At 42.2% G+C, this 15,156-nt stretch overlaps 1 protein-coding gene across 9 annotated transcripts in view; it reads left to right on the top strand.

Annotated features, from left to right (window-relative positions):
* plppr2a (phospholipid phosphatase related 2a) overlaps positions 1 to 14,450 on the top strand; it is a 65,959-nt gene extending 51,509 nt beyond the window's left edge. For 5 of the 9 annotated variants that reach the window (XM_027285357.1, XM_027285355.1, XM_027285356.1 and 2 more), the window contains 5 exons: positions 6,700 to 6,820; positions 7,317 to 7,567; positions 8,078 to 8,254; positions 9,935 to 10,062; positions 11,086 to 14,450. In XM_027285357.1, the coding sequence (XP_027141158.1) occupies positions 6,700 to 6,820; positions 7,317 to 7,567; positions 8,078 to 8,254; positions 9,935 to 10,062; positions 11,086 to 11,194 (786 nt within the window). In that variant the 3' untranslated portion in view covers positions 11,195 to 14,450. Of the gene's footprint in view, positions 1 to 6,699; positions 6,821 to 7,316; positions 7,568 to 8,077; positions 8,255 to 9,934; positions 10,079 to 10,772 lie in introns of all 9 variants that reach the window. The other 4 variants (XM_019273310.2, XM_019273325.2, XM_019273305.2 and 1 more) reach the window with 3 other exon arrangements.
* Positions 14,451 to 15,156: the final 706 nt, after the last annotated feature.

Below are 15,156 nucleotides of genomic sequence, written 5' to 3'. Positions count from 1 at the left end.
CTCAGACAGGTGCAGTGTCTTTCACATCATCCATTAGTCCAAATCTCACATCTACGCTTGCATTGCAAAGATAGAGGTCGGTGTGATGGGATGCCAGTGACAGCTAGTCATCTCTTTGTACTTCACACATGAATAAGCTTCCCAATCTTGTCAGAGGCATTAGGTTTTATGGCTGCAGAGCTGAGCCTCACAGAGCTGAGAATGCAGTTGGTATGAACAATACAATCTGTCATTCATTCACTGCCAGAGAACAACTTAATACCTCATGACAAAGGGTTTGTGCTAAATAATTTACTAATGAGTGATCATCTTATTGCCATTTGAAATTTAGTATTCACCAAGTGCTTGCTCATGATGGGAACTGTTGGTCTCTGTAGATATTATTATAAAGCGTACAGTCTAGACCGGCTCTGCATGGAATGTGTCACTTCTGTTATGATTTGGTGCTCTATAAATAAAATTGAATTGAATTGAACTCTTTAAGACTGCTGAGAGGCGGGGTAATGTCAGACAAGAAGAGAAACTAATCATTCTTCATTTTTCTTTATGGGAATATTAAAATCACACCTCCTCATTGTCAAATATGATCAAATTAAGGGGCTTAAAGGTTTTGCATCAACAGCTCTGTAAAACCAAGCAAACATGAGCTCCTCTCTGGTAGGAGAGATTTAATATTAACATTGCAATACACTTTTTTGCTTTCTTGCGATATGACGTGTGGTGGTACCGATCCTATTATTTCAATCTCAGCAAGAAAACAGTGTATGTCCAAAAATGTAAAACTCCTTTAGATAAAACAACAAAGTTGTGATTGTCGTTTTTTAATGGTTGCTAAAAGCTTTTGAATGATTCATTACTGTCTGCCCCCTCTCTATAGTGACGAGCTTTTCACTCACCTTCAAATGTAGCCCTTTGGTAAACTACAAACTGTCAGCTAACATAACAATTATAACAAGTGTAGCAAGACCAATATTTAAGATATCAGAAACAATAACTGAGTAGTCGACCTATGGGTAGCCTTTTAGGACTAGGAATTATATAAAAACCCAGCAGTTCCTCTTGTCGTCCACTTGAGGCTGGCTCCAGAAGTGAGTCAGTCTCCATAAGTCCCCATGTCCAAATGTCCAACTTCACAGCAGAAATAAACATGTTTACAGCCTGGTACAAAAAACTGTTTTGGTCTCTGTAGCTAATTTCCCCGTTCATGACAACTGTACTGAGGGTGAATTTATATACAACTCACCTGTTCAGGTTATATTAAGGCTTAAAGTTACGCTCTACCCTCACTCTACATCTCTGTCCATTGTTGGTTTAGTGCTGGTTTTATACAGTCTACAGGTTGAACAGAAGCAAACTGCACCTCACTGCTCTGCTGCAGCGCCATCAATCCCTGTATATTTAAAAACGATATGAAAAATCAGATGTATTCATATAAAATCCTGTATTGCCCCCTCCTCTCTACTCCCACTGCTCCTCCAACATCTCCACACTCCTCTTCATTCATCTCAGCGCTCTAAGTAAAATATTCCCGCTTATTGTCTTCTAATAGAGACGTCCTCATAAGAAGGACCACTCTGAATGCACGCTCACATTTGACTAATACTTAGTGACACAAATCAAGATCTGATTACTCACACACACAGAGCAGGATCCTCCAGCTTCCCTGTTTGAACTTCTGCAGTCATGATGTCATTTGTGCGTGCACAGCGAGTTAATCTCATGTATGTATTAATGTTTCATTTCTTCACTCCCTTCTCTTGTTCTGCACCTAAATCATGCATGTAATCTCTTTATCCACACTCACTTTTTTTTCCTGAACTTGAAGCTCGTCCTGTTCCTTCGAGAAATCATAACGTGTGCGGAAAGTTTCTGGACACATAGCAGGACTGCACTTATGCATCGAGCAGTTTAATTTTAAAGAACTATTATCCGCTCGTCCATAAACTCCAGCGACAGCCTCGTCATATTTAACTGGGAATCCTTGAAGGAGCAGTCGGGGCCGAGGCAGGGAGCTGGAGCGTGTCCTGCTGCAGTGGAGAGAGATAATTTACAAATGTTGTTTGAAATAATGCACTACATGATTCACACGGATGCCACCCACGCATGAATAATTCATTCCTTGCATTGTTACCCATAACCCCATCACCATTCTACCTTCCCCGTACTCTTTTCTCTTCTTTCCAATTTGACTGTCATAGGTGGCGGTGTAGCTGTGAACTGAAGTTTTTGCAGTAGCAGTGTCTTTGTAAGCTCCACCAATCAGACGGTCAGGGCAAACTGTTTTTACATAAATAAGGATTACAAATTCTGGGAAAGGAGCAGTAAAAGCTAAAAAAAAAAAAAAAAGAAGTCAGTCTGTCACTTGAAGTGAGCTGTGAAGGATTAGGAGTGAGTGAGCTGTAATGACTTTGAATCTTGAGCTGTGGTTCAATACAAAGTGACAAAGTTCTATTAACTGTGCTTGTGAAATGTGTGAAATCCAACTTTTAAAATTCACTCCATGGTTACTTTATATGATACTCGTGCACACAGTTATACACGTCAGTTATGACTGATGAGATTAATATTAAACGAACTCATTACATCAGTCAGTTGAATAAAATGTTGAATGAAATTCACAACTCACAATCATCAGATCAGTCTTTTAGCGTGGACTGGTGAATTAACTACATGATCTTCCAGTTAAGGCATCAAATGTAGATGTTAAGAACATTGTTAGCTTATTAGCAGCATGTGTTCTGTATGTGTTTCTTCTGCATTCTGCATTTTTTCTTCCACGTGATGGTTTATTCTGTTCCATTTCATCTGTCTCAGTTGAGTCATGATCTTCTCTCACCATAAAAAAAAAAGCAAACCCAGATGATGATTAGTGTCCACTACCTCCACTCCCACAACTCACCTGAACGTGTGATTACTTACAATATAGCGAAATATATAAATATGTTGGAAAATAGTTGCTGAAAACATGTAAAAAGGACTTTGAACAATATATTACTGAAATGTGGAGTTAGAGGTTCAAACAGTTTTTCAGTCCAGGATTTTGTGGGCGGTCCTTAAAGGGTGGCTCGATGACACGCTGAGGCCACCCTAAGCATACCCCTGCACCTCTAGCAGAGAGATAGAGATGAATTCATCTCACTCAGAGTGTTTCAAAGTTAGTCATGTCATTTTCTGAACTCATCTGACACATTTTAAGTCTGTCAGGCTGCTCGACTGCTCACACGAGTGGGTGTGTCTTCAGCACATTCAGAGGACACGCCCCCACAGTCCTGGAGCTGAGAATTCATTTTTACCTTTTTCTGGTACCTAACTCATTTCACTTGTTGATATTTTTAATCATTCAAATTTGGCTGGGTGGTTAATAACACTTTTTTTTCTGGTCTGACAAACTCAGAAAACATGTTTATTCTGACTTTACACAGACTTTAAAGAAAGTGTTTGAAATACACTCACCATAAAACTTAAATTAATAATCCAGGCTTTAATTTGCTCTTCAGTCTTGAACTAACTCGGCCTGTATCAGTAAAGATTAGAAATACTATTAGATTGTTTATTTGAACCAGTATGAAATTCTTGTATAAAAATGTGACTAAGGAATAACATATCAATTATGAATCATTCATTTGATCAAGCACCAAGAGACAGTGCATTCAAGGCCAACCTCATCCACAGAGAGAGAGACAGAGAGAGAGAGAGAGAGTGGTCTTGATCTGTGGACCCTGACAGAAGTAATATTAATATTAACAATCATGACTGGACACATTCTGACTTTATGAATGCAAGTCTTTGTTTTCATCTCTCTAATTTACCATACTGGTAAATCTAAATGAATTATACTTTGGTGCTTGTGGTTTCCATAAAATGAAGGATTGAATTGTGGAGAATCAAACTGATCTAACGAAGTATAGCAAGTTTAAACATTTATATTTATATATTTATATACAAAAACCAAAACATGAAAGCTTCACTCATCAAATTCAGTTAGCAGCTGAAAATATAAAAGTCCACAAATTCTCTTACTTAACTAAACATTTAATTTTATCGTTTATAAGTTTACTGCTTTGAAACTGCAAATAAAACACTGCAAGTAGGAACTAAAATCGACCTCTATGAGTACGTCCTTCCTGTCAACTCAGAGATTCTCCTTCACGTGGGTTATAGTGGCAGGACAGTTTGGACAGATTTTAAAGAGTAACTCAAACTGAAACTCTGAAAGTCGGATGAGTTAATCTAGAAATCTGTGGGGGATTTTATAATCGCCGGTCTTAAGAAGCCCATCATAGATTCACAGCATAAGCATTCACATTGAATAACAGTATTGGACACAAAGGGCGTAATAGTACTACTGTATGCTTCCAAAAAGACCAACCACCCACTGCTTGACAGTTTTGCCAGAGGCAAAGTGTTCAAGAGCACTCGTCCGTGAGTGACAGCAAACTACCATTATCTCACATTTTGTGGCGTACACATGAACAAACCCTCCTCAGTCCAGCGGTCCCCATGGAAACAGCCACCATGCAGTGTTTTAATTGCCCTGTAAATGGTCGTCCTCAGTGTGACGGTGCCCCTGACATCTCTGATTTGAAGCTGCTGATTAAACCCCCTCAGCTTTGATTTCATGCTCGTATTAGTGTTTAGAGGGTTGCCATGGAACACCCAGTAGGGTTGTGTTTCACTAATGGAAGAAAGCAGTCGGTCAGGCACACACTTCACAGCACCGCTGCTCTGCCCGGGCCCCTGCATGCTATTAACTCATTTGATTTGGCCGGACCCGCTTGGAAATACCCAGAAGCATGAGGCTTGATGGAAACATGATCATTTACGTCTCTCTTTGTCTCTCTCCTGCTCTGTCTTTATTTCTGTTTCTGTCTGCCTCCATGGCAGCTCCTCCTGCTTTCTCTCCTCAGACAGCAGTGCCTCAAACACTGTCACTGTGGGGGATAAATGGAGGATTATGTCAAATACGGAAAGAGGAAGAATGAGGTTGATGGGTGTGTGGAACACAGTCAACGCTAAAGTGGGTCCCACTACTGTCACAGCAGAGCATGGAAACTGTCAGGATGATTCCAGATTAAGTGTATCTCTGTCATGGATAGTTATTCATTGAGGGGAGCTAAGTTTTAGTCTGTGCCAGCATCTTTGAGTGCTGTGGGCTCTCATACAGATGAGGCTCACAGTTGCAGTCCATTGAGGAATCATCAGTCTGGAGAGGCACTGCTGTTCAGACTCACAGGGAGTGAATTGAACATCACCTGACCAAAACCTCTGCCACAAGCCTGGTGCTCCTCACAAAGAGAGCAATAAAACCGAGAAGACAAAAGAACAACAGCTGCTATTTCTGATGACAGATATTTTCAGACTGTGGTGAGTTTACATCTCTATCCCACCACCACAGCCAAGGAGTTCACGCTTAATAAAACTGATGATCTTTCAGGTGTCTAATTACATTCATTTACATCATTAGTAATGCTAAGAAGACTGAGCAGCACAGGGTGCTAAAGTTTGATCATTGTGGTCACTGTAGAGCTGTATAATGTTGTTTAAGATGAGACAAAGTGTATTGTCTGTATTGTACTTAATGTTTTTCAGTAAATGTACTGTTAATAAAGAAGTCTTTCTGCATGACGCTGCTTCTTTTCTTAGCAGTGGTCTGCATTAATATGCTCGCAAGATGATTTTCAGAAATCAAATAAACTTTAAAGCCATAGTTGTAACAAAACATAAGAAAAAGTAGTTATGAGTAGTTAGTTTAAAATAAAAGCCTTTTGATTTTCTCTGCCCTGTCTGACCCTGATTAACGACATTAGCAGCAACAACAGTATTGGCTAGTCAATTAGCATTGTGCTAAACATAGCAACATGTAACAAGGACAATTTTTTGTCATAATAATTGAGTTTTCTCCAAAATAATAAAGAACTAACAAAAATTATACTGAATAAACTGAATTAATATGCAATAATAAGCTACTTTTGACAGAAACTATTTTTATAAATGATTCCATTATGCATGAACATTTTATCAATCATAAACACATATAGGCTAACAAACTATCATATAAATAGGTTAACAAAGTGAAATAAAAGTCGAATAAAGTAAATATAACCAGGCTTAAAATGTGACACATTTTAAAAAATGAATTACATGTGGGGGTGTCTGTTCTATTTATCTCTTGTCCAAGGGATCCTTGGTCTACAACAAACACAATTCACAGTGTTTGCAGGTGGGAAGCCAGTTGGGGATCACTGCACTAGCTCCTCCTATTGGCTCACTAGGCACCTGCACAGTGTGTGAGTGTGATCTGGGGGGTATAGTATGAACCAACAGACTTCAGTTAGTTATGGTCATAATAATCAAACCAAACAAATTTCGACCTGGTTCTGGCGCTGTATGGAAAGTAAGGAAATGATCGAAGTGATGACAGTGCATCCTGTGGGGAGTACATGTGTATGAGCTGTATGTTCAAAATCTCAGTCAGTCCAATAGGTGTTGATGGCATTTTTTCATCCATCCTGTGCTGCAGTTCAGGCCAAGAACAAATGAATTTGTTCCTTTGACTCCTCTGACCTTTGACCTTTGGGTGTTGTTGCAGTGATGTGTGGGGGGGCATAACCCCAACATGGTCTATAATTCAACACGCTGAATTTACCAGATTGATCCAAAAAGTTGCACATGTTCACAAACAGTTCTGTGTGCTTTCAGATTCTTGTCGGAGAGCTGTGTGCCTTCTTCACCAAGGCAGAGGGAACCCAGGAGAAGACCATCGTTACTGCAGACTGCTGCTACTTCAATCCCCTGCTGAGACGCATTATACGCTTCCTAGGTGAACACTGTTTTGTATTACACAGCCTCGCTGCTCTTTACGAGCTGGGAAAGGGCACTTTTGTGACTAAGTGTGAGAGGACAAAACAACATAAAAAAAGATTAAACATGAAACAAAAGGTTGACTTGTAAGAACATGACCTGCTACGCTTTAGAGTTTGTCGACCAGAGCGCGTACACGTAGCTGTTAATTGGATGATAAACTGCGATATGATCTTTTGTGGTAAGATACTCGTGGCAGGAAGACACTCGTGAATATTAAGTAGGCTACAAATTTGCATCTTGAGCTGAATCAGCTGAGGTGGAGGCTTCTGTTGCAATTTCACACCCCAGCTGATAATAATGTGTTGGAGCTATTTTAGGGTGAAAAAACTTATTATCACCCGTTTTTATCTCCCGGTGCTGTTATGTGTTTTGATATCGCTCTCTGTCAAACATCTAATGTGCTTTTCTCCATCTTCTGATACGCCTTTTTTTTTTTTTTTATACTACTCCAGGTGTCTATGCATTCGGCCTGTTCACCACCACCATCTTCGCCAATGCCGGCCAGGTGGTGACAGGAAACCAGACACCTCACTTTCTGTCTGCCTGCCGACCAAACTACACGGCACTGGGCTGCCAGTCCACCATGCAGTATATCGCGGAGCGCCGTGCCTGCACGGGGAACCCGCTGGTCGTCATGTCCGCTCGTAAATCCTTCCCGTCCAAGGACGCGGCGCTCAGCGTCTACTCCGCAGTGTACACAGTGGTAGGTTGGAGCTGCTCAGAGGTGATCATTTGTGCCTCCCTTACTCAAAGAATTGCCTTTACTCCCAGAGTTCTTCTCTGGGCCTGAAGTCATGAACTTTTCTTGCTGAAAAACAAGTTGAAAGTGTTAGATAAGCAGATTGATGCCTCTCTCATGCCCATACTCTAAATATGAAGCTACATCCTTAGCTTAGATCAGCACACAGACTCGATTGATCTGTAGAAAAAAGGAAGGTTTTATGGCCGTGCTTGTGCAGGACATATTTCTTGGCTGGCAGCTTCACGTTCTGGGCTCTTGATTTGCTGCAGCTTCATATTTATTGTAGATAGACAGGAATATAAGGCCACCCTGCATTGTTCACACCAATTAGATGTTTTTGCACTCTGTGTTTAGCTGTAGCTGGGTAGCAACCTATGCATTGATTTCTAGTGTTCATCTGTCTGTGTGGGCCAGCTCAGACTCTTTTGTTGTACCATACTGTGCGGATTCCTCCTGTACGCCTCTCTGCAGATGTACGTGACGCTGGTGTTCAAGACCAAAGGCACACGACTGACCAAGCCCACCATCAGCCTCACCTTGCTCTGTCTGGCCATGCTAGTAGGCGTGGTCAGGGTGGCTGAGTACCGCAACCACTGGGCTGACGTCCTGGCGGGATTCTTCACCGGTGGATCCATCGCTGTGTTTTTGGTGAGAAGAGACTCAAACAGAAGACATGTTGGTTAAGGCTTGGTTTAGTTTAAGGACTACTGTACGATGAAGGGATTTGAGAAGAGAGTTCAATCTGGGGCAACTGGACTTGGTTGTAGCTCTGCAAAGACGTTTCACCTCTGATCCAAGAGGCTTCTTCAGTTCTGATGGACTGGTGGGTAAACCCAGGTATTTTGGATAAGGAGCACTAACAAACCAAGTGGAAACAATGGCCTGGTTAATGGCCCCACCAAGACTAAATACCTGGGCTTCCCTACCAGTCAGTCAGAATTGAAGAAGCTGTGGCACCGGTTAGCTCATCTGGTAGAGTGTGTGTCCCATGTTGCCACAATGGCCCAAGGTTTAGATACGACTGCATCTAATCAACCCTCTCTCTCAAAAAAAGAACTGAAGAAGCCTCTCTGATCAAATATGTCTTCACAGATCTACAACAAGTCCAGTTTCCCCAGATGAAACTCTTCTTGAAGAAAGGCACGGTGGTGCAGTGGTTAGAAATCTTTCCTGGTTCCTGGTTCAGACCTCAGCTGGGGTCTTTCTGTGTGACGTTTGCATGATCTCCTTGTGGCTGCGTGGGTTCTCTCCGGATACTCCAGCTTCCTCCCACAGTCTAAAGACATGAACCTTAACGGGTGAATTGGTGACTTTAAATTGTCCGTAGCTGTGAATGTTCGTCTCTATGTGCCCTGTGATGAACTGGCGTCTTGTCCAGACTAAAGCTACATGTCCCAGGCAAAAAGTCAGCCAGCTGATCCATGTAGATAGCATGGAAATGAAGGAACAGCTTTGTTCTTGTATCACTGGGTCGAATTAGTTTGCCTGAGTACAGTAATATAAATCAAATTAAAATGTTGTACATCTAAACAAATAAAAAGTAGGACCTTGCCCCTAGCAGTCTAAACTAGGACTTGGTATTAGCAACAACCATAACAACAACAACAATGACAATAACAAAAAAAAACAACAACAATATTAATATTTGTAGATCCATGAGACACTGTGAGATGAGAAAGCAGAGAAACTGGAAGACTGGAAGAAGTGTAGTTAAGTTAGTAACATGCGTTAATGGGACATGAATGTGTAAAGTTGGGGAGGGAGAGAAGAAGAGAAGAGTCCCCCTGCAGTCTAGGCCTATTAAATAATCTGGAGTCCATAGGAACCGCAAGGAAGCCTGCTGATGTGACTAACCCCACAAAATAGTGTAGTCAAATAATGACATGGCTTTGGAAATAAGGTTACAACTGTAGGCAGTGAGCTGGTTAGCTGTTGAAATGTTTGCAGTTAACATTATAGCAGAGAAACACAGTTAAGTCATCATCATTTCTTACGAATGATGTAAAGTGTTTTTTACATAAGGGTCTCAGGAGGTAGAGCAGGTCGTCCACTAATCAGGTGATCGGCAGTGTGCTTCCTGCTGAACCCCAAATTGCTCCTGAAGGCTGTGCCATCTGTGTGTGAATGTGTATGAATGGTTAGCTCCTCAAACTGATGAGCAGTTGGCTCTTGCATGGCAGCCAATGCCATCAGTGTATGAATGTGTGTGAATGAGATATGTAGAGTAAAAGAGCTGCCGTTGAACATTTTTGCTGTGCTAAAATAAAAGACTCCCCTTCCAGACTCTGTGCACTCTGATTGGATGATCACGGTGTTTTCTTTCTCCAGGTGACATGTGTGATTAACAACTTCCAGCAGATGCAGCCCAGTCCTCCCCCACCGCGGCCCCAACGCCCCGAGTCTGTGCTGGGCATGCCGATGGTGACGCTGCCCTGTGTGGAGAGTCCACTCGAAAAGTTAAGTGGCCCTCAGGTAAGGGGCGGGGGTTGGTGTCAGGCACGGCTGTGCTCACAAAAGAGGGGCTGAGATATATACGCACCCCTTGTCTCTTACCTGAATCTGTCGTCCTTCTTTCTTTTCTTTTTTTACCCCAAAGAGAACAAATCCCGAAACATGCATGCTCCGAGCCCCTCCTGCACCCCTCGGCCCCAACAAAAACACCAGAGTGAATGCTTTAAAGTTCAGAGCCTTGTCGTGGGCTGATAAGAACACAGCTGAGAGGATGGAACAAAGTCTAAGTGTTAATGCTTGCTCTGGAAGGAGGCGCTCCTTTACTCCTCAACTCTACGGTGTTACACATTTCCTTGTTATCAGGGATTTAGAGAGTCACTTATCTCTTTGAGGTGAGTCAGCAGTTTGGCCAACTGTAATTTAGCATTCTGATATAATGCAAAGCAGTTAGCTGGAAGAAAACTCTGAATTCAGCTGAGGCGAAAGAAATATAACAGTGATCACAGAGGTCCCCTCTTCTCTTCAGCAGTGAGACACTTTCTAACGATATTCCCTCAGTGTAGCACGAGTCCACGTCCAAGTGTTTAGGAAAATGTCTTGCGTCCTCTGTGGTCTGTCACCGTCACTAACCCTCACCTGACCTGCCTCTTTTCCTCTGTCTCCCACCTTGCCTCTCTCCTCTCAATCTCCTCCCTTGTCCCTCACTCTCCTCCAGCATCCTGCACTCTCCTCCTCCTCCCCGCCTTACAACACCTACGTCCAACCATTCTAACCAACTTTAAATCTTTTTTGCCCGTCATCGTCACACCCTCACTCCTCCCCATCATCCGTCGTCTTATTTCTGTTCGGGCTCTGTGCATTTGTTTCCTCCTCTCTCTCTCTTTTTCTCTCTCTCTCCCGCCCCTCATCCCCGTGCATTGCTCTTGATTATTCTTTTCTTCACTTTTCTCTCTCCTTCGCCCTCTCTCTTCTCCGTCCTTCTCTCTCTCTCTCTCTCTCTCTTTCTCACTCCTCTCTTTCCCCTGCAGACTCCGCGGGGATCTCCGTTCACCGAGATCACATGACCATCAGCCCTATCGGTTCCCCGCCACCCCCGATGTCCTCATACCGTCTCGCTCCATTTCCAGCGAAGTCTAGACCAGTCGGAGCAGCACTCGCCGCAATGCGCCGCCCATCCGGCTGGGCGGCACACAACGCTGCACCGCTCCTATTCCACGCAGGTCTAGACCTACCCTAATACACACACTCCCATCCCTGTTGCCCTCTCAACCCCCGGGGAACCGATAGGTAAACTCTTTAAAGACTTTCTCTTTGCTGGACTTCTAGTAAAGTAAAGAACTGAACATTCAGTACAGAGTCAGGTACACCTCTTTCTTTCTCTTTTCAGTTTAAATCTTAGAATTAAAGACTTTGGTTGTAACTTTTTTTGTATTTCATCTTCAGTGGTGTGCTCTGTAACAGAAAACACATCAAACTGTGTTTTTTTATTTTCCAATGGTGTGAATGAGTTTTTACCCGTTTGAAGGAGACACGTGCTGAAAGCTAAACGCGACGCTGAACTCGCTGTACAACTCCCAGGACGCAGGCTTTGATGTCTCCTGTCAGGAGGTTGCCGTGTTTGGACCAAAGAAACCCGCCGAAGGATGCGCGTGAAGGATGCTGAGATTTACCTGTAAAAACACCCTTTTAGCAAGCCATATGCACGCACACACACACACACACACACACACACACACTTTTTTCACCCTTGGTCTCACTCTTTCTCCATATCTCATCCCATCCACACACACACACACACACACACACACTGTAGTGTGAGTAGCGGTGCCCCAGTCAGCTCGGCGTGAGGTTTACTCAGATCAAAGAATCCATTTCATATCTCTCAGCAGAAGCAGCAGACAAAAGCAAACAGGATGAAAGTACCGACATCTTCACTTGGCTTTCTTCTTCATGTTTTCTCTCTCAGATGGTTGCAGCTTTGCCAAAAAAATGTGAAATACAAACACATTTGATAAAGACAAAGCCGAGCTCCCCGGCCGCGGGTGGCACGACAGTGAGCCAAATAAAGTGCACCGTGTTCAGGAGCAAATATTTGATTTTTATATTCTTTGGAGACGAGGAGCCTTCAGACAAAACAAAACACCTTCTGTGACGCTAACAGACTCTTTGTTTGTTTTCGCTCATGAACCTCATCGCTCACCCTCAACGGGAATTTTCCTTTTTTTTGCAGAATCTTTCAAAATATTTGCCACAGACTGCCCGACTCATGTAATTATTGTGATTCATTTTACGATCAGATTTATTTATTGACATGTATATACAGTGTGGTTGCCATGAGCGCTCCATGTGGCGTGACAGTTTTGCTGATTTTGATTTGCACACTCCTTCAAATCAACATTTCTTTGAATTCCCCCGCTACTTTCTTATAGCCTCTGTTTCTTTCTTACTTCTCTGTGACTATAATACCATCACTGTGCTGTGAAATGTTTCCCTCTGCTGGACAACACACACACACACACACACACACACACACACACACACACATGCATGCACAAGAATAAAGACCTGTTTTACAGAGCACACATATATTAAAGCACACACACATGCACAATCACTCGTATGTCCTCTATCCTAGTTGTTACTGTACGTCCCTTCCCCTTAATCCAGTTTCTAACCTGTTTGTATGATATTGTACATAAGTCGTTTTTTGTATTGAGAGTGTGATTTTTACACAAGCATTACCAACACTCAGTGTGGAGATTGGGGAAAATGTTGTATTTATTATGATGAACAGTGTGTATGAAGGTGCTGAACCACTCTGAACCAACACTGGATCAGCCGGAAAACACCCAGATGGCTCACTCTTTGAGTCAGACTACATGCCCGCAGGCAGGAGATGTTTACTCACAGTTTATCACATACTGTGAGTTCATGAGGTTCTAAACTCAAAGCCTTTTCTGTTTTCAATTCTCACATGAGCTTAAGTAGCCCACCTGAATCAGTTTTCCCTCTTTGGTTGTCAAATCTTCATACATGTATTGTCTTATGCTGGCCCACATTGTCAGATTTGGGTCAAAAAGCTAGCACAGAGGAGCAACATTCATTTGTTTTTCTACAATATTCACTCCATTCAGTTCAACTGTCAGTTTAGTTTTATTTCTATAGCACCCAATTATAACAAAAGTTATCTCATGACTCTTTCCACCATGAGCAAGCACTTGTTGACAGTGGCAAGGAAAACCAGGCAGAAACCCGGGTCATTGGTGGGCGGCCATCTGCCGTGACCGGTTGAGTTAAAGAGAGGGGTGCATAGACTATGTTTCTGTTTCGGTGTCTCTTAAAAAATCTGATTCTTTAGATTTATTAAATGTATTTATTAAGCAGCAGCTAGAATACAGTGGGTTTTGCACAGCTTGGTCACAGCTACCTGCTGCTGTTAATCAAAACAATGTGCTGAAAGATGCTAAAATGCTTCATAGACTCCCGTCCTTAGTCATGGTTGTTTGAGCCATTGTTAATATAGAAACATTGACTCATTCAGCTTTAAGAATTTGAATCTGAAATTGGTGTGGGTGGAAATCTGAGGACATAGTCTTAACGGAAGATTTTTAAACTTGTTAGCGCAAGATAATCTAAATGGTCTATTCTTTGCCAACATGTTAGCCATGACAACAACTTTACAAGGTGTGTCATCACCTATGTCAGCAACTTGTTCTACCAACCTCAAGTGATGACAAAAAAAATGACTTAGTGCTGCTTTAACCTTCTCTTTTTGTTTACACTTGGCCTTGTGAGCTAACATTAGCTCGTGGATGTGTCCGCAGATTTAACAACAAAAAAACTGAGAAAATTGATTTCCTGCACGAGATAACAAAGTATCATGACTCGTGCCAGGAAGTGGTTGATCTTTTTTTAATATGACTTCAATCAAGTCCTGACCATGTGGTTATATGTGCATTATAGCCATCAAGGGTATGTACTGAATCATCCGGATTATCCCCTGGATCTCATGTGAGAAAGATAGCATAGAGATTTACTGAGCAGCTTGTACTGTAAAAAAATAAATAAATCACAAAAAAAAAAACTGTGACATGGCTCAGAGAGTCAGAGCACATATACCACGTACTTGCAAAGTCGTGAATTTGAGTCAGATTCACAACCTTTGCTGGATGACATTCCTTCATTCCGTCATTGCTCTCCAGAAGTCGGTGTCTCCATGAAGCAGACATGCCTTAAAAACAATCTTAATTCAGAAATGCAACAACAGAACATGAATCTCAGTAACTCTTCACAGATGCAGTCAGTCAGCCTCTGGATCAGTGTTCACCGTGTGAGCTCTGCTTTCGTACAAATGAATGAACGGCAAAAGAAAAAAAAAAAGATTTCCCTTCAGGTCAGAATGTGTTCTCCTCCGGTTCAGCCGATAACAGCGCAGCTTTACTCCTCCTGTAAAGTGTGTCGTATCCGCGAGTTCAACCAGAAAGCAAACACACTGCAGCTGACTGACATGTGAATAAAAAGCACCAGTCTCCTTCAGATCTGCAACTCTGAGGGAGGAACATGTTTCCTTTGATCATGTTGCAGTAAACCTTCTGTTTTTGTAAAGATTTGTGTGATGAGAACAATAAATGGATATTGCAATAAGAAGCGCTGCCTGAGTTGGTGTGCTCTGTTTGTTTTGTTACAGGATTCACACACTGATTTGGTGTTATCTTTCTTTCTTCTGTGTGTGTGTGTGTGTGTGTGTGTGTGTGTGTGTGTGTGTGTGTATGTGTGTGTGTGTGTGTGTGTGTGTGTGTGCGCGCGCGTGCTCGTGTATTGTGGGCCAGTGTGTTCATCTTGTGTTTGTACACACAGGTGTACAGTGTGTGTGTGCGGGGGTGGTTGTTTAGAATAGAGATTTTACTACCACTGATCAGTGAGAACTCACAAGTAGTACTTCATATAGCACTTTAGTACTTGTAGTAGTTTTTTGATCTTTTAAATAGTACTTCTCCAAATTGCAATGTTGTATTATGGTAATTGTAGGATCCAGCTGAGGATACGTGGGCCTCAAACTTTACATCCTGTAACTTTATCACAAGATTCATTAGTTAGCT

This window comes from Larimichthys crocea, chromosome XII, assembly GCF_000972845.2.
Source record: "Larimichthys crocea isolate SSNF chromosome XII, L_crocea_2.0, whole genome shotgun sequence".
NCBI classification, from domain to species: Eukaryota; Metazoa; Chordata; class Actinopteri; family Sciaenidae; genus Larimichthys; species Larimichthys crocea.
The sequence above is the reverse complement of the archived record's forward strand: the minus strand, read 5'-3'. Positions and strand labels throughout refer to the sequence as shown.